The 25,689-nt window shown below is 41.9% G+C and overlaps 1 protein-coding gene across 4 annotated transcripts in view; it reads left to right on the top strand.

The window, feature by feature from the left end:
- Positions 1 to 24,629, top strand: part of ALDH1A2 (aldehyde dehydrogenase 1 family member A2) — a 325,601-nt gene extending 300,972 nt beyond the window's left edge. For 3 of the 4 annotated variants that reach the window (XM_025390363.1, XM_025390364.1, XM_025390362.1), the window contains 6 exons: positions 12,480 to 12,582; positions 14,224 to 14,408; positions 15,755 to 15,919; positions 16,642 to 16,799; positions 17,098 to 17,172; positions 22,741 to 23,351. In XM_025390363.1, coding sequence (XP_025246148.1) covers positions 12,480 to 12,582; positions 14,224 to 14,408; positions 15,755 to 15,919; positions 16,642 to 16,799; positions 17,098 to 17,172; positions 22,741 to 22,813 — 759 coding nt within the window. In that variant the 3' untranslated portion in view covers positions 22,814 to 23,351. Of the gene's footprint in view, positions 1 to 12,479; positions 12,583 to 14,223; positions 14,409 to 15,754; positions 15,920 to 16,641; positions 16,800 to 17,097; positions 17,173 to 22,740; positions 23,352 to 23,900 lie in introns of those variants that run through there. The other variant, XM_025390361.1, reaches the window with a different exon arrangement.
- Positions 24,630 to 25,689: the final 1,060 nt, after the last annotated feature.

The raw sequence follows: 25,689 nt of genomic DNA, 5'->3' as shown, positions 1-25,689 counted from the left end.
AAAACCTGCACGTTCTGCACATGTATTCTAGAATTTAAAGTATAATTTTAAAAAAGAATACAGTGCTGGAAGAAGATGCCTGGTACCTATTAAGGAACTCACGTATGATTTCTTGTTGTGGCCTAGAGTGGTGGCTACTCCTTCAAACTGAGTTTGCCAGAATGGAATTCTGGTGTAGGGAGAAATTTCTTTGCAGAAAAATGTTGCGTAGTTTCCTTTGTTTTTCAGTAGTTGTGTAAAGACCACCTCACCTGCAGTGGTGAGGTTGGAGGTGCTTATTAAAACAGACTTCTGGACTCCACTCAAGATTTTCTTAAGTTAGAATTTTGGAAATAGGTATTCCCATTATTACTAAGTTTACCCAGTGATTCTTACATTCATTGACATTTAAGAATCACTAGTTTACACATAATTTGAATAGGTGGGTCATACTCCAGAAGATGTTTCCAGGCCCAGTTGAGAAAAAAACCACAGTTCTGAGTTTGTTAACCTGTGCTAGAATAAAGCAGTTGTGTAAACTGAAAGATACCACTCATATTGTTTACTATGTCTATAGTTGATCAGGAGAGAGATAATTGATGGAATCCACCTTAAGCAAAAAAAATGAATTCACAGTCAGCTTAGCAAAGCAAGGACATGGTCCAGTGTATTCCCTGTAACCATAAATTAACCAAGAAACAAAAAACTGCCAGTATTAGAAGTTTGCAGACATTTCTAAAAGCTCACACATACTATAAAACAATACGGAACTGGCAATATAGTAAACATCTGACTGAAGACGTGTACATATAGGCATTTGAAGAAAGTTCTACTTTGATTCTATTTCTCAGAAAGAAGCTCTGGCTCATACAGTGCAGCTGTAAAGTAAAAAGACATATCTATAAGCCACACTGCTTAAACAAGTAATACCATTGCTACTCCGCTGCCACTTTAATCTATTTGTAGTTACAGTTTCCCCTCACTCCTGTGTTCTTCTTATAGTGGAGCAGCCCTTGAACCCACAGAGCCACTAACAAACTGTCTAGCTGTAAAAGAGAGATGACTTTGAGAATCTTAGAACTGAGATTTCTCTTTCATTCCATAAGCATTTTTATTTTCCCATTGTGTACCAAGCATTGTGTGTATAAAGATGCCCTTAAGTCACTCCATGTTTTACCAATGAAGCCATCGAGGCTCACCTAGCATACAGCAAATAGGGCTGATTGTCGGTAAAATCACCTGAGTTTTTCTCTATTCCTTCTCTTCTTCTGTGCTCCAGTCCTAGTCCCTGATTTTGTAGGTTTAGCACAGCTAAACACCTCCAGTGCCCCCAGGACCATTATGTTCCCCTGCATAAGTTGTTCAGGGGAGCCTGGGGAATTAGCTGAGGAATTCATAGGAAATTTTGTCTTCCATACTTGGCTGATGAGATTTTCTTCTTAAGCAATTTTTGGTGATTTGGCTCTTACCTGCTTAAAGTGATATTCCTTAGGGAAGGCCCATGGTAATTTCAGTTATAACTATTATAAGTGTTGGTTTCTAAACATGGAAAGTAACCACCATTTCCAAGCTAATTGATTCAGTTATTTGTTTACCAGTATGGAAGTAATGAAATGGGTGAATCAACACTCTACGTCAAGAGATTTCCCTAAAATAGCTTGCTTTAAATTAACAACCTCTCTTTTGAGCACTACACTTCTAACTGTAGTGTGGACATCTCTACCTGCGTATCCATCATATACCCAAATCCAAACTTCTTAGGGTAACAGATTGATTCATGACCTGACCCCTGCCTTTCTCATCACCTTCATTTCCTACACCTGCCCATTGTATACTTGCCTTACTAAACTTTTTGCGAAACCCCAAATGAGACATGCCTTTCACAGTTCTGTGACTTGACACATGCCATTTCTTCTACCTGAAATGAACTTTTTTCCCTTATCTAGCCAGGGAGGCCTTAGCTCGATATTTTTTTTCCTAACTTCTATACATATAAATAAGAACTGATCAACTTTATAGTGACTATGATGCTTTATTCCTTGGATTTGTAATCTCAAATATTGCCTCCTTTTCACTCCAGTCATTGCCTCCTTTTCACTCCAGGCCATTTTATTGGCCACTGATCTATTTTTCACCACCTTTTCCTTGGAAGTTTTTTTAATTCACTTTTTTCGCCTGTTGGACTCTAATTATTTCAAAATATAATAAATTTATTTCTAATGAATTTTACTTTGATTATAACCATTGTATCATGTGTTAAGTCATCAGGTAGATTGAATGTAATTTTCCTGCCAGTAGTCCGCAAAGGACAACAAAGAGATATATGGCATAATTTCTGTAATGAATTACCATTTTTGCTTAATGTACCTTTATTAACAGCTTTATTGAGGTGTAATTGATATACAGTAGATTTCACATAAAGCTTGATATGTCTTGGCATGTGTATCCATCTACCTGTGAAACCATCAGTAGAGTTCACAGTGAATATGTCCCTCACCCTCACGTTTCCTAGTGCCCCTTTGTAATCTCTCTCTCTCCACCCCCACCCCCACATTCCCAGGCTTTCTGGCACTATACATTATTTGCATTTTCTAGAATTTTATATAAATGGCAACATATAGTATATACTCTTTTGGCCATTTTTACTCAGCACAGTTATTGAGATCTATGTTGTTGTATCAGTTCATTCCTTTTTATTGCCAAGTAGTATTCCATTTATGGGTATACAGTTTAAGCATTCCGAATTCAAAAAAACTGAAATCTGGAATGCTCCAAAACCTGAAAGGTTTTGAGCAACAACATCATGCTCAAAGGAAATGCTCATTGAAGCATTTTGGATTTTCGATTTCCAGATCAGGGATGCTCAACTGGTAAGTATAATGCAGATATTCCAAAATCTGAAAAAATATCCCAAATTCAAAATGCTTCTTGTTCCACACATTTTGATAAGGGATATTCAACCTGTATCAGGTTTAATATCCATTCAGCCATTGATGAACATTTGGATTGCTTTCAGTTTGGGGACTACTACAAATAAAAGCTTCTATGAACATTCATGTGCAAATATTTGTATGGACATGTATGTCCTTTTCTCTTAGGTAAATACCTAGGAATGGAATGGCTGGATTGTGTGATAGGGCAGGAAACTGCCAAACTGTTTTCCATATTGGTTGTACCATCTTACATTCCTCCCAGCAACGTGTAAGACTTTGAATTCCTTCACCTCCTCACCAACATTTGATGTGGTTAGTCTTTTACATTTCAGCCATTCAGATAGGTATATAGTGTTGTCTCAATGTGGTTTTAATTTCCAATTCTCTACCATTGACTCTCCTTTAATTTGCGTATTTGCCACAGTGTATCTTCTCTGGTGAAGTATCTTTAAATCTGTGCACATTTTGGAGAGGAGGGTTGTTTGTTTTTCGTATTGTTGAAGTATGAACATTGTTTGTATATTCTGGATAAAAGTCCTTTGTGCTTTGCAAATATTTTCTCCCAGTCAGTGTCTCTTAAAGAGAAGTTTTTAATTTTGATGATGTCCAGTTTATTAATATTTTTTTATGGATCAGGCTTTTGGTACTGTGTCTAAGAAATCTTTGCCTAACGTAAGATCACAAAGACTGTCTCGTATGCTTTTTTCTAGAAATTTTATAGTTTTATGTTTTACATTTGGGCCTATGATCTACTTTAACTTTTGAGTATGTTAAGAGGTAAGGATCCAAGTGCTAGACAGATGGATAGGTAATGACAATAGTTCCTGCACCATTTCTTGAAAAGACTGCCCTGGATCGATTGAACTGCCAGCATAAGTTTTCTATATTTATATGGGTCTTATTTCTTTCTTTCTTTTTTTTTTTTTGAGACGGAGTCTCGCTCTGTCACCGAGGCTGTAGTGCAGTGGTGCGATTTCAGCTCGCTACAAGCTCCGCCTCCCGGGTTCACGCCATTCTCCTGCCTCAGCCTCCTGAGTAGCTGGGACTACAGGCACCCGCCACCTCCCCCGGCTAATTTTCTGTATTTTTAGTAGAGACGGGGTTCCACCATGTTAGCCAGGATGGTCTCGATCTCCTGACCTCGTGATCCGCCCGCCGTGGCCTCCCACAGTGCTGGGATTACAGGCATGAGCCACTGCACCTGGCCCTATGTGGGTCTATTTCTATACTCTGTTCTGTTTCAGTAATCTGTGTAACTGTTACATCACAAGTACCACATTATTTTGACTATTGTAGCTTTATAGCAACAGGAAATTTTTTTATCTTCACAAATAAAACATTAACAACTACATATGCAATCTTCCAATACTGAGATATTCAATAGGGAACTGAGAGAGAGAAGGGAGAATTTGGGAAAGAGGATATGGTGGAAGGTGGCTCTTTGAATTGTTTTGCTTTTAGGAATACTTAAAATATTAAGTAGCCTATTGCAGTGTGAATAGAGCAAGTTTCAGCTAAATTTTCTGACAGAATCTACATTTGATTCTTCTCTCTCTCTAGAGAGGCTTACATTCATTTGGAGGGGAACTAATCCTGTGACTTCTAGGTTATCTCTTAGTTTCTTCTCTGGAATGGCACTATTGGCAGACACTAGAGGACTTAAGGGAGAACAGCATTGTTCTAGAATATAAAAGCCAACTTGTAATTTCCATATTAGTTGTGGATGGAGAATTTTCACAGGCAAATCAAATGATCACATAATCCCCAAACCCCTTTTCAGCTGTAGTTATTTACTTTATCCATTTATTCTTTTCTAACTTTGCAGGATACTTGAGAAGTTATATAGATTCTTCCAGAGTGAACATGTCCCTGAAATTTACGGATTTGAACATGGCTTCTGCTGTGATCACCTTAGGGAGATGGGACCTATTGGTACATTACAAAGTATCTGGAACAGTTAACAACAAGAATCTTATTTGAGGTGGCTGCTTTCCACTTTACTAATGCAAAAGTCCTATAGAAAGCCAACAACTTTACTCAGATTAAAGATGGGATTAATTTCTCCTTATGCAGCTGAATACATAAGCAATGCATGTAAATATTTAATAAATATAGAAGAGCTCTTATAAACACAAGTCAATAAACAACCTCAATAAAGTGCGGGAAACAGTATGCATTTTGCTTGGGATAGTGTTTTCTTTACTCAGTGAGGTTAACAAACAATGATCTCATCATTAGTCAACAAGATAGTAGAGAGACCATCAAAGCAAACTACAGGAGAGTCCAGATTGATTCGTGCCAAACAAATGTTTGTAGCTAACAGCTGTATTATCACTCATTCTAATTTTCGCAGCTGGGGTTCTCCTTTCATTTCCTAAGTGAGATAAATGTCATGCTGCATGATACAAGCACCATCTCTACTGCTTGAGTCATAAATCAGCTCAGCTCCCTCCTAGTTAGCTTCGCCCCTCATTGTAGATTGGGGGAAGTGGCTTGCTACAGTTATAGCTATAAATAGCTAATAAGCTTTTTTCTAAGGTTATTTGAGTCCATTTGTGAATCATTCGCTGTTTTATTTAAAAAATACGGGTTTGATTGAATGTCATGAAGGTATTGAAAAAAACCGCTTTCATCTGAAAAAATGTTTGGTTTTGTAGGTTTAAAACTATTAGCATAAAACTTCTCTTTTTAAAAAATTCTTAAATCAAAACTTGAAGACTGGAGAATAAGAAAAAGTATGGTATAGTCTCTGCCTGCTGGATGAGATTCCATGATTTATTCTCTAAGTCAAAGATTCTGCAGTTAGCTTTCTCCTCAGTACTCAGGCTGAGTTTGGACAGGTCCTAAGGTGTTGATCCCTTTAGCTCATCTAGTTAATGGGACATAGAGTACTCTTGACTACTCCATGCTTTTTCCTATCAGAGCAGACCAAGACAATCAAAACCATGATTTTTAAAGCTTATCTAAAATAGAAATTTTACATCCTTATGTAAAAAAGGATGGCTAAATGTACAGGGCAGTTGATCCTAGAACATGTTAGTGGTAGGTGATGCGTTTAACTGTCAAAATGCTACTCACAGCAAAGGGGACCCAATCCCCAGGAGGAGGTCTGGAAAAGAGGAGGGAAAAGAACCTGAGGCTTGGTGTGCACATTCTGAGACCAGTCCTGGCTCTGCCACTCAGTGGGTGCCTGTTTGCAAGTCATTTCTTGATCTCTGTGAGTCTTTTTTCCAATTATAAAGTAGGATAATAATTCCTGCCTCCCAGGATTGTCATGAAGATTAAATAAAATAATGTTTGTGAAAACAAGTAAACAGAATAGGTGTTCAATCGACAATAACATTAGCTGGACACGATGGCTCACGCCCATAATTCTAGCACTTTGGGAGATCAAGACCAGAAGATTGTGTGAGCCCAGGAGTTCAAGACCATCCTGGGCAAGATGGCAAGCCCTGGTCTTTGCAAAACTAAAAATAAATAAAAGAAAGTAGCCGGGCTTGGTAGTGTGCACCTGTAGTCCCAGCTATTCGAGAGGCTGAAAGGCAGGATTGCTTGAGCCCAGGAGTCCAAGGATGCAGTGAGCCGTGATCACACCACTGCTCTCAAGCAATTTTTATATTCTGGCTTATTGACTTAACACATTATTTAAAGTTTGTCTGGGTCCTGGTGGCCCACGCCTGTAATCCCAGTGCTTTCAAGGCCTAGGCAGGAGGACCTCTTGAGGCCAAGAGTTTGAGACCAGCCTGGTTAACATAGTGAGACCCTGTCTGTACCAAAAAAATTTTTTTTAATTAGCCAGGCATGATGGCAAGTGCCTGTGGTCCCAGCTACTCAGGCTGAGTTGGGAGGATTGCTTGAACTCAGAATTTCAAGGATGCAGTGAGTCATAATCATACTACTACAGTTCAGCCTTGGCAAGAGAGCAAGACCCTGTCTAAAAAGAAAATCTTCTGTGTGTACATACACATAATTTTTTAAAAGTCAGTCATTGTAGTGGGGGAGACAGCTATTAAGCACAATGTGAGAGTTATGTACATAGCGCTGTGAGATCAGAGAAGGAACACCAAACCCTGCAGGGAGGGGAGGGAGGAAAGCCACCTTCTCAGAGGAGGTGAAAGATGTATCTCTGTAAAAATGAGTTTATCATCAAGTAAGCAAGGCGTGAAAAGGCTTTGCAGGTAGATGGAGCAGCTTATACCAAGGCACACAGGCATGTTCCAGGAAGGGCAAGTGGTTTTGTGTGGTTAAGAGTCGTGGGCGTGTGGTGGCGGGAATGGTGGGAAAGAAGGCTGGAAACATAGTGGTTATATTGGCCTTCATAATCTGAATTCCACAGATAAAGGTTTAAACTGTTGTTACCACATAAAGGAACTGCTTCAGTGCCTTGGTCTTGTTTGTTTCTGGTGGAAATCTGGACAGATTAATTTGGCCTGTTATTTCTGGGTACTTCAGAAAGACAAATACCCATTCCCCATATTTTTGGCATTTCTGTTCCCAACACAGTTGGAACCAGGAAGCATAGCAATGAGAATTAAGAAAGGAGAACAGGGAAGAAGCAGAGAGTAGATCTATTTGGGATTTATGAAGAGATATTACAAAAAGCAGGCATCTTTGACTAGTTTACTGGGATCTCTAGTAGAGATTTATTTTTCTGTTTTTAAAAAGGTACTATATCTCTGAGAATAAATATACCTTGATAAGTGTAATAAAATAGCTCTGACAAGGAACTCACCCTAATATGAGTAATTAATAAAAAGAAACATTTTACCCAACTTTAGAAACTGTTCAGGGAGCAACTGCCCTGAATAAAGAGGGCATGAAAAGCCTTTTGTGTTCCTTTTTGTCCTGTATAACAAATTATTTTTCTTGCAAAGCCCCAAATTGCTTTCCCCTACACTGCCGCATTGCTGTGAACATGATTCCAGTACACTGTGGCTCTTCCAGGGATACTCCTGGTATCAATCTTGAGGCCTATTCAAACGAGGATGGGAGTCAGAGTTGAACTGTGCCAACATTCCTGCTGAGAATTAGCCCAGTTTCATTATGTGCGGAGGAGCCCCCAGTTCACTGCCCTTACATGTTTGGGGTACCCAGAGCTGAGAGGCTCTGCAGGGAGTGCAAAGTTAAGAAACTGCATGATAGGAACACTATCACTTACTCTTTCATAATGAGCTCTGTGCAGGGAAACTAAAAAAAGATGAGGTTTTTCTGTCATTCAGTGCGACTGTGGTGTTCTACTTGTAACAAGCTACTTCTGCTTCACAAGGCAAGAAAAACACAAGAATGGTGGACAGACTCTCAGAATGAGCAGAGTCCCCAGGAGTCCCATCTGTCTTTTTTAACTCCTTCAATTAACTGGAGTACTAAGGGAGAGGTTTGTTGCTTGGCCTGTGCCTTCATTCTACAGATGAAGAAACTGAGACCCAGGCGGAAGTGAAGTGGCTTTCCCGAACTGAAGATTCATTAGAAGCTAGAGTTTGTAGTACCAGGTCTTCTGACTCCTGTGGGTCAATTGGGGCAGGAGGTATAAGACTCAATGTGGGCTTATAAATATATAAGCCTAAATATGGTTATAATTAGCCAGGTTGTCAGCAGTGGGGCAGAAGGTATCACACGAGTGCATTGTAAAATCTTTTCTGCTTGGAAGAAAAGATGACAGCGAACTAAAACTTTGATCTCTGTGCCTTTATGTGCCTTTATCCTATTTAATCTGTATTACATCATATATAGGATTTGATTTCTCAAACTGTATATTTACCTGTTTTATTTTACAAATTGCCCATTTCATCAGAATAGGACTTGGTATCATCAGGACATCTCTATCAACTTGCCTTTTAACCACTTGGAAGACCTGTGCACCCTTGCAGCCTCCTTTATCTTGCCATGCACTCCCACCTTCTGGTCATGTCAGGAGGGGCAGTATCCCTCAGGAACCAAAGTGAAACTTTTCCATTTTAGAAGATTGGTCAATCCTAGGCCTTTGTTTTATGTGTAATTCATTCTTTCTTAGACTTTCTAATGCCACAGACTTTGACTTTGGAAACCTTTGGGTTATAACAAAGTACTGAGGAACTATAACTTAATCTGTTCAGATCTAATATTAAATGAGACCCAGATTTTTTCCCTAGTGAACTGCAAAGCCACGTTTATTGAACACCTACCAGGTTTACATGGGAGTCCTTTTAGCTGTGCATTCCTTATTGGTAAGGGAGTATGCCCAACAGTGCACCTGGCACATAGGAGAACTATGAATATGTGTTGAATGACGGGCATTGGTGAAAGCCAGGGTTGTTTAGAAGTGTCCCGTCCTGTCCTGAGGCCATTCCAGATGGAAGTGGTCCTCCCATAGCCTAACACATCCCATTCTGTCTTGAACTACAACTCGACTTTCTTCCAAAGATGAAGGGGAAAGGTATTATTCATCTGAGATTTGCCTTGTGGTGTTTAGCACAAATTTGGTTTCTGAGGAAAGGCTGGTAAAGCATTGATGCAGGGAAAATTATTCTTAGGTATTCTTCTCTGATGATCATAGACTGAGTGAAACTTTTACTTTTATATAGTTACTGTAGCCATGAATATAATCACTGGCCGACATTTCTAGTGGCAAAAAGTAACCTCTAGAATGGTCTGATGAATATCAGGGGGTAGGGCTAACAGAAATGTAATGCCAGCTGGGCCAGCACTGTCTGCCAACCCCAAATATTTATTCAGCATCTTACTATGTGTAAAACTCATGATTTTTCCTTGCTTTTGCTTGTTTCTTGAATGTAAACCTGAAGGCAGAATCTATGTTCTGTTTTGTAACTGATGATTTATGAACATTATTTGTGTCTTCAAGAGGTCATATTCCTACCTACTTTGAAATCAGCTTTGAGTGCAGGAATAAGATTTTGATGGTATGTGGTACACATTAGTGCTCAGTAAATGTAGAAAAGAGAACAGAAAAATGACAGAATGCTGGGAGGAAGGAAGGGAAGGAGAGGGAGTAATCCCAAGCCTGGTCCCTGGCGTCAGCCTGCAGATAGTCCAACAGGTTCTGTCATGAACCAGCTGGAGAGCCTGGTGACATTCACTAACTTCTAACTCAAGTTTGCTCATCTCTAAAATGAGATAAAACCTGCTTTGTAGGGTTTTTGAGAGGCTTGTGACGTAATGCTTGTAAATATCTAACATCGACTACTCCATAAATATTAGTTGAATTTAATGAATAATATGTTTGTGAATTCCAGTAATTATCTTGCTGAGAAAGCAGTTACCTGTTTCTCTTCCTGGAGTTTAAAATGAGTCCACATCAGTTAATTTGGATTCCCCAGAGCGGAGCGAGCAAGCACACTGACATTCTCGGAAGAGCAGACAGTCACAGACGACAGCATCCTCAGGGAACACCCCTCCCTGAGTGCTGGCATTAAGTCAGAGGATTGCTGTTTCCCCAACTGCCCTTCACTGTGAGTCCTCCCTCTCACCAGTCATAATTTTCACCATTCCCAGAACAGAGGGCCAGATTCTCCTTCCCTTTGTGTCTATTTTCTTCTCAGAGGAGCATCTCTGTGTGAGAACGGGGCCTTTACTGAGCCCAGGTCTTCCTGAGGCCTTTGCCTGGAAGTGGAAGAGACACAAACTGGCAAGGGAAAGGCAATCTGGCAGGTTGGCCACAGCTCACCCATCAAACTTCAGGGCCAGGTGTTAGCATTTTCCAACACCTTGATAAGTAATGTTTTCAGCAAATCAAGAAACTCTAGTTCTGCCTCTTTCAGAGACATCACTTTTTCCCTTTTCTCAGGATGGGGATACATTTTCAAAATCTTTTTTACAAGGAGGGGCAGAGTTACAGCTAATGAGCGATATTGGAGACTGACGGGAAGTTGGAGTTTCCCCAGTGTTTTTCTGAAGGAGTTAACAGCATAGGCAGTTTGGGAGATCTAGGGGAGACCTGCTTTGGAAGGTCCAGCCATCTCCTTAACATCACCCCCATTTCTCTCCATTGAACATGGAAGAAAAGGGGAGGCCCTGGCTTCTCACACTTGCTCATGGTTAGCATGTCTGCACACTTACTGTGTGCCAGGCTGGGTTCTAAGTGCCATATATGGTACACTACTTAATCCTCAAAATAGAATTATAAAGTACATAGTATTTTTATCCCCCCCTACAGAGGAGGATCCAAGGCTCAGAGATAGTAAATAAATTTCCAAGGCTCAAACACTTATTAAGTGATAGAACTGGTTAAAAACAAACAAAAAAAGAATCCGGGCAGCCTGGCTCCAGAGCCTTTTCTCCTACCCAGGGTTCTCTGCTGTCTGCAAAGTCATTAGTCCCACTGGAGGATATCAACAAGGGACTGCAGGAATTGAAAGTAAATGTAGCGTTTCTCTTCCCCAGGCTTTTAAAATATTTAATTTTTAGGTAAATTTCAGGAACAAGTAGCAATTTTTCATCTCAACAAGACCAAATTGCCTCTATGGGCTATATGGTGGCTCTGCTCTCCTTTTTCCGTAACGTGGCGTATGCTCTCCAGTAGAGTCGCACCCTGTTGCAGGTTAGATTCCCAGGGAGCATTCACGGAGTTGTACTTTAGCTTGCAGGATTTTACTAGGGATCCCTGCTGAAGGGGAGTGGCCATGGGGAAGTGGAACTGCAACACAGGCCTGACACAGCCTCTGCCAGTCACGTGGGTCATCATGGAGTATATACTGCCCCTCAGAGCCCAGTCCTGTGCTAGGCTGAAAGGGTAGGACCTTTATACAAACCCTGCCACCACCAGTGGGTGGCTATGGGCCACTTGGAAGAGGGCATCTCCTTGGGCAAGGGAGCCCTTTTCAGCTGAGGTGGACCCAAAGGAGGTGACAGCACTCCCCATCACTGAGGTAGAGTTGTGCCTTGAGCAGGGGCTCTAAGTAGTGGATCTTTGTTTCCATAGTGAGACTTTCATTTGCATTGCCAATGTGAGTGTACTCATTGGCAAGTGCTTTCTCCTAACTCAGCCTCTTGTTTTGTTGGATTCAAGATAAACGGCCTTTACAAGATTGCACAAAAAGAGACAGATTCTCAACTGTCTGGTATCCTTTTACTGTAGCGCTAGGCAGAGGCAGAGGTATAATATTGATAGTCTCTTTGGAGCATGTAATAAAAATCATGCCTGGCATTTTGGGAGATACATGAACAATTTGTTTTACCCTCATGATATCTTTAAAGTGGCACCAGTTGACATTTTTCTGGAGCCGGAGTCCAAAGCTAAAGGCCACAATACAGTGATGGAAATCTCCGGTTACATTTTGCTTGCCAGTTGTCTTTAGAGAAATCTTTCAGTGATGAAGATTCCAGATTTAACTCCCTTTTCCTTACTCCTTCCATCATGAAACTAAAGCTATCTTCCAGTTCACTCCAGCATGGACATTAAACTGTACCCCACTAACTTATGTCTTGTACACCCAAGTTGATGACAAGAGCTGGATTGGTTTGCCTTTTAGCATTTGTTACTGTTGCATCCCAATGTTACCCTGAGCTGGCATTGACCAGTGACTGTCTCAGCTGCAGGGTTCGCAAAACCTGTCTCCATTTCCCTTCTTTCAGGTTGGAAAGCTTATCCAAGAAGCAGCTGGAAGAAGTAATTTGAAGAGAGTAACTCTGGAACTTGGAGGCAAAAGTCCTAATATTATTTTTGCTGATGCTGATTGTAAGTCAACGACAGGTCCCACACATGAACCAGCACACACCCTTTGGTACTCTCTTTTGTATCGCCACTTTTTATAGGACACTAGCAAAAGATCTTTGAAGCTAAGGGCAATTAAGAAGATCTCTAAAGAGAAAACAGTTTGATAATGGGGAAAAAGCACTTTTCAGTTGACGACTGAACCGTTTGTTTTCTAGACACTAATGAGCCATTTTGAATCTGTGATGTTGTAGAATGGGGGATGAGATGAAGGCTTGGTCAGTGACATATGGTTAAACAGCAACAGTCTCAGCTGCTGAGCACCCGAAGGATACTCTCTCTGCCTAGATACAATAAATCTGTAACTTTTCAACTGTGCCTGGTGGCTGGTAGACCATTATAAATAAATCCAACTTCATCAGCCCTGCCAGCATTTTCCAAATCCACAGTCCCTTTTCTGTTCAGTCAATTCCAACCCCTTTCTGCTACTCCTATGACTTTCAGTCAGGATGACAGCACACGTGGGTCAGTTCAGTATGTGTAGTCCTAAAGCTGGGATGATTCCACCTTGCCAGTAGGACCTTCCAGAGGCTTAGAGCAGTAACTGAGAAACCCCATGTCTCTAGGAAGGATGCCACCTAGGCCATTCTGCACAGGTGTGACCTTTCTGTTTTGAAAAGCTCTCCAGGTAAGGAAATCCCAACATCTCATTCAGTGATTCTTTTTTTTTTTTCTTCACATTTTGCCAGGCAGAGCTGCTTTCCCAGTTTCTCACCACCAGAGAGATCAGAAAACCGAAAGCAGATTGCTTGAATTTCAACCCAAGTTTGGAATTTGCACAGTTCAGCTTTAGCTCTATGTTAGTTGTCAAGAAAATCAGAATCCTTATGCCTGTTCCTCTTGAGGAGTAGGAACCCCATCACCCTCACATTGACTGATTCATTTATTCAGTCAGTCGGTCATTTAGCAACTAATGCATGTCAGATTAAGCTATTTTGAAGTGTAAGATAGAAAGGATGAATATGGAAGAGTTATCATACGATTTTACACAAGTCCATGTCAATCTAGAGGCAATTTACTGTCTTCAAAGAAGATCCATTGGTGTTACGGTTTAATCCCCCAAATACCAAACATACCGCTACAAGGCCCTGTACATTAGGAGTTGTAAATTGGCCAGATACAAAATATAGACATGTTTACCTGTATAAACATTACACTATGTTCAAAACAAAAACTGCATATTAAAATATTGATTTCTGTGAAAATTGAGAAGATCTGACAACCTGGGGCTCATATTTATGCATGGCAATGATTAAATGTAGTGACTTTCCTTCTTAGCCTTTCCATTACATTGCTCCATTACCACCTGGTAGCCTCATACCTTTACCTTGTCTGCCTAGCCCTGTGGTGTATTGGGGATTGAGACTCCTGTTATACCTGAGGTTCAGTCCCTCTATTTGCAGAATAAGAGACCCAAAGAAGTGAAGTCGTTCAAGTTCACATAGCATGTCAGGGTGTAGTTAGAACTGGAACTAAGTTGCATTCCCAATCCAGTACTATTCATGGTTATGTCCTGCAGTGAGCACACTATACCTGGGGCTTTGGAGAGGGGAGGGAGGTGGCTCCATAGATAAGCAGTGGCAACATGGCTGTTTCCTCTTGTAGTGGACTATGCTGTGGAGCAGGCCCACCAGGGTGTGTTCTTCAATCAAGGCCAGTGCTGCACTGCAGGCTCTCGCATCTTCGTGGAGGAGTCCATCTATGAGGAGTTTGTGAGAAGAAGCGTGGAGCGGGCCAAGAGGCGCATCGTGGGGAGTCCCTTTGACCCCACCACTGAGCAGGGTCCCCAGGTAGAAAAATCATAACCATTCCCTTGGTTTACTTAATTCTTGGCTGGCACAGAACTGTGTGCACTCTAGTAGCACCCAGCAAAGCAACATCTTTCTTTTCAGCTGCCGCCTTTATTCCCCACCATGTCTTCATGGCTGGAAATGTAGCCAGAGAGGGATTGCTTATTTCTTATGCTTCTCTTTCCCTTTCTAAGTTGTATCTCTGAAAAACTATGGCATTACTGTTACTTTAAGAATATTCTGACCTTTGGGACTAAGCTGGAGTCTCTCAGTTCTAAAGAAAGCCCTGAGTTATGACAAGATGGGTCTCGACACTAGAACCCAGTCCCAGTCCTTCCAATCACTGAACTTTAGGACATCCCTACAGATGCCACAGTCAAGGTGGGTAGATATCTTTCTTTCCTAGAGCCATCTATCCTTTTATAAGCTGCCAAGGAGTCTGTCCAGCAGCCTGAACCAGTCTGGACATATCACTTGTAGCTTGTGAATGTGTAGGAAATGAAGGGCTGGCTCACTTCCCTTTTGCTGTATGGTTATTTCTTAATCTGAATGCCTCGTGTACTGCAGTGGGGTGGGGAGGGCCACAAAGTCTCTCCTGAGCAGCCAGACTACACTTTTCACCTCTGCAGGTTCACCGTAATCATCAAGGCATATTTCTAAAAGGAACTCTGGTCTTAATCTGTAGACAGGTTCTGAGACTTTTTAGAAGGAACTCGGACTAGCTCCTATATGGGTCACTAAAGCATGGGTTTTCCTGTTAAGGGACAACATCTCCTCAGTTTAGGGACTATTCAAGAGAAGATTGATGTTCTGGCTGAGCCATTCAAACTTGGGTGAATGTAGGTTTTTGTATTATTTACCTCTGTCAGTTTTTGGGGGGAAGCCTGACCTTATTTTTTTTGGACTAGGAAACTAGTCCTTCACTCTTTACTGTTAATATTTTTCTCTAAAGTTCCTCTAAAAATGTAATAGGAATTCCTTTAAAAACAAACCACAATAAGATTGGGTGTGTAGCACTATCTAAAGAGGCTGTGTGCTAATTTTTGCCTCTTTTTTACTATCAATACAACTTGCTAACTTACTCAATTATAAAGGTCAGTTTTCCCTCATATAAACAATGAATAGTAAATTAGCCAGTGTCTCCATCATTTTGAAACATTTTTCTAAATGTTCAGCTGGTACTTCTGATTAGGCAATATCATCAGAGCAGTACATTTATTGGAATCATTGCTATATTAGGATTAACCATACAAACTTGCCAATTTTTTGTAGGTCAAAAATTGGTAAGTAACAGCAGGTTTAGATTTGACTGGGTGTAAACTTTGAAAAAATCATGTCTCCCACAGATTGATAAGAAACAGTACAACAAGATCTTGGAACTCATCCAGAGTGGTGTGGCTGAGGGTGCCAAACTGGAATGTGGAGGCAAAGGACTGGGCCGAAAGGGGTTTTTCATTGAGCCCACGGTGTTTTCAAATGTCACTGATGATATGCGGATAGCCAAGGAGGAGGTATCAAATATGCTGTTCTTACAAAAGCCACATCTTTCTTGGGATCGTTTCTAGAGCATTTCTAGTGGATGATATTAGAGTTTTAGCTCTTTATATTTTACATATATTCATTTTGCAATAGTAATGAACATGGCTATGAAAATTCCAGTTTCAAGAAGAAAAGTAAACCAAAAGACAAGCAAGCTAGGTGGAGGCCAGGTGACATGCTGTGTGCTTGTGATGATTACTAGCCAACGGAACAATCAGAATATCCTACCAATGACCTCAACAACACACTGGCACCAGTTCAGTTCTCCTAAATATGAGTCACTAGGATGTTAACCAGGAGAGAGAATACACTGAAGCATCTTCAAATCTGTGCCAGAGAAGGACCAGGAGCAAGTCAGCCCACAGTCCAGAGCATTCAGTTCTGGAGCAGTGTTTGCAACATCATGGAGGATGCCACTTTCTCTTCTGTACCTAAAGAAGACACCCCTAGTATACAGAGTGGAATCAAGTGATGCCGGAGAGGTTGGGGAATTTGGGGATGTTAAACAAACACTAATGTTAGACTCTTCTTGCATAATCTTATCCTAGGAAAGGTTGGGAGATTTTACAGTTTTGTACTGCTAAACTTAAATGTTATTTAAGTAATCAAGGCAGAGTAAACGTGCATTGAAATGTGTAAAGCAGGTAAAAGAATGACAGAGCACCCATGTTGAGTCATACTATCTTTTTTGCAGATCTTTGGCCCTGTTCAGGAAATTTTGAGATTTAAGACGATGGATGAAGTTATCGAAAGAGCCAATAACTCAGACTTCGGACTCGTAGCAGCCGTCTTTACTAATGACATCAACAAGGCCCTCACAGTATCTTCTGCAATGCAAGCTGGGACTGTTTGGTAAGATCAGAGTCAGTCTTGTAACAAATTCCACTGGTGGTATAGGGACCAGGGGGAAATAAACAAGTATCTTCTTGGAAGGATGGGGAATACCAAAAGCAATCAAACTTCACCAGAAAAGGTGTACACTCTGTACCGCTTAGATCCAGAAATCAAAGTAGATTTTAAATTACAAACTTTTCCTCTGGAGGAAAGGAATTTAAAAATCAAACTTGTAAAAGAAATGCCGTGCCACTCAGATTATTTCTGTGTGGTCAGACTTTACATGAACTCACAGTACTATGTTTTCTTCTTTCAGGATCAATTGCTACAATGCCTTAAATGCCCAGAGCCCCTTTGGGGGATTCAAGATGTCTGGAAATGGGAGAGAAATGTAAGTCTCAAAGTTGCTGATGCCTGCAGAGAAATAGATTGCAAATATCAGCACAGAGCAGTACTTTAAAAATAGTTAGTTTAATTGTCTTACACTGATCCATTCATTCAACAAACATTTCGTTGAGCACATGGTACTAAAAGCTAAGTACTACTACATGTTGCAGAGATGAATAAAACACAATTCCCTTTCCTAAAAATTACTGTACTATTAATTCCCTGTAATAAAGACTATGATAGAAGTATGTTAAACATTTTGTCAGTACAGAGAAAAATTTTTGACTGGTGAGGTCAGAGAAGACTTCACAAAGGAAGTGACATTTTTTTCCTGGAAGTAACATCCAGGAAAAAAACCCACTTTCCCTCCTTTTGAAAGAAACTGATCTATGTTTTCCAAATCCTGTGATTCACAGAGGAAACGTGTTTCATGCCCATTCCCTCAGCCATTACTGAATGCATATTCTTTTGAGCAAATGCCTAGTTCACAATTAACAAGTATTGACGATAAACTATGTTCAAAGCACTGCACTTGGTCTGTGGAGGAAGATGCAGGCCCTTAAGGCATTTAATATGTTTTGGGGTAAATAAAACTAATAACATTGAAAGAATCAGAGGAATCGCAGAGAAGACTGAAAAGCAATGGAGGAGCTCAGGGATAGGGAAGATCATTGTGAGCTGGAGAAATCTGGGAAACCTTTAGATGTGATCTGCTACAGGGGTTTGAATCAGCCTTTCAAGAAGAGGAATGTTTGGATCGAGAAGGGGGAATGTATTTTCAAGGTTGGTGGGCAAAGCAGGGTAGCAGTGGGGGAGAGTGAGTAAAGGTATTGTGGGAAAAACAACTGTAGTGTTGGTGGGAGAAATGCAGTGCACCAACAAGACGAGAGCAGAGGATTTACATACTGCAGATAGTTTCACTGGTAATCTCAAGCTCCCAAGCACTGAACTATAAAGTAGGTATAGCTTGGAGATTAGAGCAGTTTCTAGAATCACACTGCTCGGATTTGAATCCTGCCTATATTACTACCTGTACAAGCTTGGACAGATTCCTTAATCTAAGCCTCAGTTACCTCATCTATAAGATGGGAATAATTATAGTACCTACCTCAGGGTTGCTGTGAGGATTGAGTGTAAGGGTTAAGTATGCAAACATCCAACAGAATGTCTGGCAAGCCTTCAGAAAATGTTAGCTGCACTCATAACATTATTCATCAAGCAGATTCGTGTTATATAGGTGATCCCTCTTTTTCTTAACCTGTAACTTTGGCAGAAGTTTCCCTAAATCTCAGCTGGTGTCACCGACTTCTGTTCTGTATCTGGTAACGCCAGGGAGAAGCTGTTCTCACTTGAACCTTTTCTTCTGGCCTCCAGTACCCCTCACTCACTTTACAGCTAGAACCTATAGACAGTCTGGATCGGATTTGTTCAGTTCTTAGTATTCCTTCAGCTTTTACAGAGTCTTCTTGTACTCCAGGTATCTCTTCATTTGCTTTTGACCTTAATTGTCTGCTTCCACTTTTCAAGATGCATTCCGCTTCTTGTTTCATTTCCTTCCTCTATGTCTGTGCTCTCCCAGTCTCTGAAATGCTGGGGGTAGTCACTGGCTCTGGGAATGCTGCTTGCATTGACTGTTTTGTTACAGATCATTAGCAGGGTGAATCATGAGCATAAACTATACTTTCAATAAATGATCGCTGGTTGATGGAGCCTAATCCCAGGTTAAGCCGTGGTCCCTCATCATGGGCAGGCTTGTGACATTAGCTGAGTCTAGTCTATTCCCATCAGAAATGTTCTCCTTGCCCAGAAAGATGGTCCAGGAGACGGTTTGGCTGTATCTGAACCTCACATAACAGTGCCCAAGAGACTGAAGAACCATTTCTCCCTACTTGTCTTGCAGGCACTGTGGTGATTGTACCTTCCCAGTGGAGTTAAAAAATAATTAGGAAATGCTGTTCTTTGATGAGACCCACTTCATCTTGTCTAGATTGCATAGTTTTTTGTTTTGTTTTGTTTGGGTTTTGGTCTCTACCTTCCCCCAAAACATGTTTTCTCTTTTTTAAATGACACAGAGTGACAGAAAATGCTTTCTTGGTCCCCAGCTCTTCTACCTCATTTGATATAGCCTCAGAAACTCCACTTAACCCTCCATCTAGACAGAATTGTTCATCTCATGGCCTGCAAACTCCATGCAGCGTTGGTCCCTGACAGCTCCCTGTCTATCCCTAAGAGGAGCAGAGACGTGAAGTGGCACTTCCAGAAACATCTGGAAACTCCAGGGAGGGCTGACCTAGCCCATGAGGTCTCCCCACAGAGAGCTGTGGGGAGGGCTGCCCTCTGTAGGTTATCTGATGGGCTGCCCTCTTAATTCCCAGGCTCAGAGACAAGCTTTTCTCAGGTCCTCCTGCCCACTGATTTCCGCCTGTTTGACTTCTCCTGTCCTTTTACTTACTTCCTCATCAAACTCCCCTGAGATAAGGGGTGGCAAAGCACAAGCCATAAAATGTCACAAACTGAGGAGATGGAAAGAATGCTGTGAACCTCAGCATTTTAAAAACTCAGGACACTGGCTTTGAGAATGAGAAGCATTGTTAGATAATCTAAATCAGGGCTTCTCAAGTTTGTGTGTGTGTGCATGCATGTGCACGCATGCATACAGAGAAGTCACGTCCAGTCTGGGTGATGGTTTTGTTAAGCATGTGTATCTAGGGACCCACTCTCAGAGATTCTGAGTTAGGTGATCTGTGATAGGACCCAGGACCTGCGTTTTTAACAATCTTCCAGAATGACTCCAGTATAGATCACTGCCCAGGACCCACAGAGAAGCACCTCCATTCCAGCAGCGTTTGCCATTGCATCACGCACCCAAACACTGGGATCCACCAGTCATCCTTGGAAGCAACCTGCCTTCTGGTGACCCGCTTCCACCCTCCCTCTCAGTCCCCACCACCTGCAAGCTCCTCTGATGCAGGTGGTCTGGAGATGTTACTCTGAGAAGTGCTGCTGCAAGTCAAGTTAAACAGCAGGAAAATATATACCCTAAACAGAAACTCTTACTTGTTTTATGAGTGAGTCTGAGTGATTCCTAAAATGGCTGGCCAAGAGCTACCAATACTGACAGGTTACCTTAAAGCCTCTAGGCATGCCAAGTTTGATTTTTCTTAGGGACTAGAACCTAGTCTGCTGAGGAGCAGGAGTATAGGCTTCTAAATGTGATTGTGCCTGGCTGTATCTTCCTGCTGTGAAAGTGACCATGCAGAGAGATTGGGCTGCATCAACAGTGATATGCATATCTTTTATGCATCAGTGGGCTTCTTCCCTGTTAACTGTATGTGCCACAAAATTTAACTAGAGTAAATAAATTTGAGACAGAAATTCTGGAACAAAATGGTGAAATTGCTTAAGAATCCAAACTTCAGGGCTTAGTGACCTTTAAGCATTGTTTCCCAAAGTGTGACCCAAATGACCATCTATCTCACAGTCTCCTGGTCCCTCCCTAGAGCTTCTGAAACTGAATCTTTGTGGGGTAGAGGTAGCATTCTAGAATCAACAGTTGAAGCAAGCTCTTTGGGTGATATGTATGCTGAGGTTCAGGAACTGACTGGAGAGATGACTGTGCACCAAGAGGATGGCAGTGACTCAGCTGGCATCTCTTAGCTGGTTCATGGCAGAGCTGAGTGGGCACTCCTGTCTCTGACCCCAGGTTCAGTGCTCTTTGTCTTCTCCATGCCTTCTCAGTTGTGCCACTAAGACCTCTTACTGGCTTTCCTTCATGTCCTGGGCCCAGGGCAGTTCTTTTCATAGCAGATTTGAGTCCACTTCCCCCGTGCACAGATTGCTGCTCCGGACCCAGAGAGGAGCACCTCTGCTCCAGCAGGGTTTTCCATTGCATCACACACCCAAACAGTAGGATCCAACAGTCACACTTGAAAGCAACCATAATCGCGAGGTTTCTGACTCTGTAGACTTCCTTACGTTTCTCACAACCTAGTTAGAGAGTCACATGGGAGTGAAGTGTGGCTTGGGACCTGCCCCAACAAGTGCGTGCAAAAGCCAAGAAACAAGGGAGTAAATTCACTTCAAATGGGATGCACATGGTGTCCGTGATGAAGAGACACATTCAGAATTGCCCAAGGACAGGAAAATGACCAGAGAGAGCCAGAGCTGAGCTGGTAATGAAGAGACTCCGGGCCTGGATGGAGTTAATGAGGGAAGCATGCAATGAGGGAAGCATGCAATGAGTGGGGCAATTTCAGTGGATTTCTCTCATTCCTCTAAGCAAAATGAACTATACCGACAAGAGAACAGCCTGCTTGCCCCAGTCCCTCCTTGGCTGCCCTCTGTTGTCCCTGTCAACTCAGGTGCCCATGGTGCTCAGAGGAGCTGCTGGCAAAGCCACTGGAGCCTTGTGTAGGCCATGGGGGCTCCTAAAAGGAACCCAAATGAATCACTTACAGCAGGTCTCTCTTGTAAAGCCCAGCCACAGTAACTCATACACTGACTTTCAAAAGACAGCCTTTCTTAATCATTTAATCCTTTCATATTCAAATATATCTCCTAAGTGTTCTTTTATTTTTTCCTGATCTAGAAGATATGACGAAGATATGACAGCAGGGTAGAACTAGGGAAGGGGGAGTAGGAAGCCTGTCCTTCCTCCTTCCCTCTTCACTTCCCTCCCTTCGTCATCAGGTACCTTCTTTGTGCCTGCTGTTGTAGGCTATACCCTATGTTTGGTGGAAGGCAAAAAGAAAATTCAGTAGGATACAGCTCAGCAGGGAAGACAGATATATTCAAGCCCTTTGTCCTCCCAGTGTGTTAAGTGTGGTGGCTGAGGTGTAACAAGGGGCTCTGTGAACAGAGAGGACTAAAGAGGAGCTCCTCCTGAGGCTGTTGGGAAAAGCATCACCAAAGAGTGATTTTCAAAAGAATAGAAGAAAAAAAGTTGTTATTTTAAAGAAAAATAGTTAGGAGAACATGCTTGATTTATATAATGAAATGGAAGAAAAGGCATTTAAACAAGGCGAAAAGAACAAGAGAATAGAGAAGATATGTGGAGATGGAGCATTGTAGTAAACACCCAGAGGGACAGGAACACTTAGACGTGTGACCCGCTCCCACCCTCCCTCTTGGCGGAGGAAAGCACACTAGTGTCCCAAAGAGCTAATACTGAACCAGTGCTGCCTTGTAGAGAGAAGCATGGCCAGGGCGTTCAGAGACCTGGGCCTGGTCCCACTGCTGCCCACAGCACTCAGCCTCTCAGCACAGCCTGGGGTTCTTTGTGTGCCCTCTGGCCAAGGCTGACAGTAGGTCTCTGAGTAGTTGAGAGTCATTGCCTTTCTGTGCAGTATTGTGAAAACAAATCACATTTTAACTTTAAAAACTACTCATGAGATGACAGTTTCTCTGATCCTCAGAGAAAGGCTGGGCTGCCCATACATGAGGAATTTTTACATGAACACCCCAGGACTTGCTGTTCGCAGGTGATAAACTGCGCCTCCTCGGGACTCCCGCTGCACTCACATGCAGCTCCCTGGACTTCTGGTATCTGACCCAGCCCATTTCTGTGTTTCAGGGGAGAATTCGGCTTGCGGGAGTACTCAGAAGTTAAGACTGTGACAGTAAAGATCCCCCAGAAGAACTCCTAAGAAGGCCAAGAAGGAAGATGAAGCTCAGCCTGCACGTCTCTCCCTCTCTGCTTTCTCTGTAGGGCCCAGCTCTCAGGAATACACAGTTGAGCCACGGTCCTTATTTAAAGATTGAAAAGATAACATGTAGGCCAGGCAGGTCACTGCACAACTAAAGCAAACCAGCCAGGTACAGTTTTTTGGCACTCTGTAAGGGGCCACCTTAATCATACCAAATATTGGGGAAAGTGGGATAAAAGGAAGAGGAGGAGCTAGCAGATACTTCCGGTATGTCTTTCTGGAGCACAGGATGAAATAAGGGAGCTGTATTATTTCATGCCTTTGTCACAAAGAACTTTCCTCTTAAGGAAAGGTGACCTTTCTACTGTCTTCATTTTCCTCCTTTCAGGCCCTCTTCACTCACCCACCCCCGCTCTCTTCTAAGGAGATCTCAGCTGAGCTCATTTTGGGGCAGATGTTTGGGCCGGGAACAATTTTCCAAGGTTTTAAAGCCAAATTACCATTTCATGTTATCCGTTTCTTCAAAGCAAAACATGAAATGGTTTTAGCTAGAGTCAGACCAGAATGAAAATGCCAGGAGCTGGTACACTACAGATGTAATAAGAACCTGGGATATTCCTGACCCAGTCTGGTTTTCTTTTACGCATAAATAACATGAATGAAAAAAGATTGGGACAATAGAGATTGGAAGTCATCATGTGCAGTTCACAGCTTCTGAGTTTGCTGCACAGTTTTGGGGTGTCTGTGTGTGTGTGTGTGTGTATGTGTGTATGTGTGCATGTATTAGAATCCTTCCTTCTCAGTTATTCTGGAATAAGGCAAGGGGTGCATTGTTTTTCATAGCTAGATAAGATCTTTTCCAAAGTTTTTGTTAGAACCAACCAAAAAACAATCCAAGTAGGCCCAAGAATTTGATAATGCTGGATGCCTTGCAGATATCATTCAGTTTCTAATATTGGGCAACAATTACTATTAAATGAATTATTTCTGTAGTTGGAATCTGTAGCTTCTTCTGAACCTCTACACCAATACCTGCTATTCCAGTGCTGCAGGTGTGATTTTAGTCTGTCATACTGTACCAATGTGCCCTACATCTATTGGCAGTGACCTTGGAAAATCTGGCCAAGCCTAGAAGTTTCCTTTTCCATTTGCCGAGTTCCATTGTGCTAGGACTGCTGTGCTCCACCGAGCTCCTCTGTCACACCCAGGGGCTCATCCACACACCATTCTTGCACCTCACTGAGCAGGCCGTGGCCTGCAGCGTGGGGGGAGCAAAGCAGGCTCACCTCCCTTTCTTCCCAACCACATACTTCTCTTCTGCTTTCCAGTGACTCCACCAGTTTGATGTGGGAAGTTAGCTTCCTTTCCTTCTATCTTTCCAGCTGTCAAATCCAATCCAGTCTCTAACCTAGATACAGATCATTTATTTAAAAGTACCAAACATAACCTAGAGTATGTGGAATATGGGCAACTATGTATAGCCTTCTGTATTTAACGATTTTCCGCTTCCTAACCGTACCAGTTTTCTATTTATAACTCTTATCTATCCATGATGTTTTAAAGTCTCCACTTGCTGTTATTTACAAATGACAGTGCATTCAGCAGCCCGATGCCGTGAGCCCTGACAGATGCCATATTTCTGAGTGCTTCCATGTGAATGCCACCCTCCTCCTGTAGCATGTGTCCAAGTGGACATAGCCACTAACCAACTAGTTACCTTTGGACTGCAATATAAAATGTGAAAATGAAGATTTATTTCTTTTAATTTACTTAAAAAGAAACCTCCATGCTAGCAATAAAGCATTTATATTGTGTACTCCTTGGGATTGTTTGGCTGTGTTTGTAAGTCTTTGTGTCATATACTGAGTCTGTTTGGGTCCTTCCCTCAGCTGCTGGGTTTTTCATCTGTGTGACTCTCTTGGGTAACTGAGCAGAAGCCCACAAGGGTATTTTTACACAATTCATTAAGGTAAACAGTATTCAGGTAAACAAAAACCTTATTTTCCAATACTGTTAAAAATCTGTGTGCACGTGTAGTTTGGCTGGCATGTAAGTATAACCATGTATGAAATGTATGAAATAACAAGTTTCCTTTAGAATAGTCTCCATGAAAACAAATGCAGAGGAGTCTGTAGGGTCTGTTTTCACAAATGTGGACTTCATACCGCGAGCTCACATTGCTGATGGCATTTCACAGTAGCTTTATTTTTATTTACCAAAGTGAAATGAAGTCAAAGGCTGAAAACCTGATGAAGTATTTTTGCAGCTGTAAAAAGAAATCTGTAAGTGGTGACTGTACTACTACCAAGATTGAGCTTGTTTTCTCTCAGTGTGTTCTCAGAGTTGAGCTTTTGAGGAGAGGTTCCAACCCTTTAGAACCGCACATCTCCCCACCTTTCCTTCCAACCTTTGGAATCTCCACCCAAGTTCCGATCAAGTGAGACGAAAGGTAAACCTAATGTCTTAGCCCCAGAGCAGATCTCGCTTGGGTGATGAGAAGCATTGCTGTGGACTGGGGTTCACTGCTCTGTTTGCCAGTAGCTTACCTTTCAGAGAAACAGATGGAGCATGGGAAAATGCAGCCCCTGCGACACTAGATGGAACTCTGAAATACAAGATGCGGGACTCCCTGAGACTCCACCTCATGTCCTGTCCATTGAGCCATGAGGAAGAAAATGAGAAAGGCCTGGACATGAAGTAATCATTTGAAAGTCTTTTAGAAAGGTGCCATTGTTGCATGTATAGATAGCAGGAATCTGGAGTCAGATAGACATGCGAAAACATTTCTGATAAAAAGAATAACCTACAAAGGCAGAGAGGAGAGGCCAAGCTCAGCATACTTAATATGACAGTGAAGAGATGGGCTGGCAACAGCA

This window comes from Theropithecus gelada, chromosome 7a (assembly GCF_003255815.1).
Source record: "Theropithecus gelada isolate Dixy chromosome 7a, Tgel_1.0, whole genome shotgun sequence".
NCBI classification, from domain to species: Eukaryota; Metazoa; Chordata; class Mammalia; order Primates; family Cercopithecidae; genus Theropithecus; species Theropithecus gelada.
This window is presented reverse-complemented; position numbering and strand designations above follow the sequence as displayed.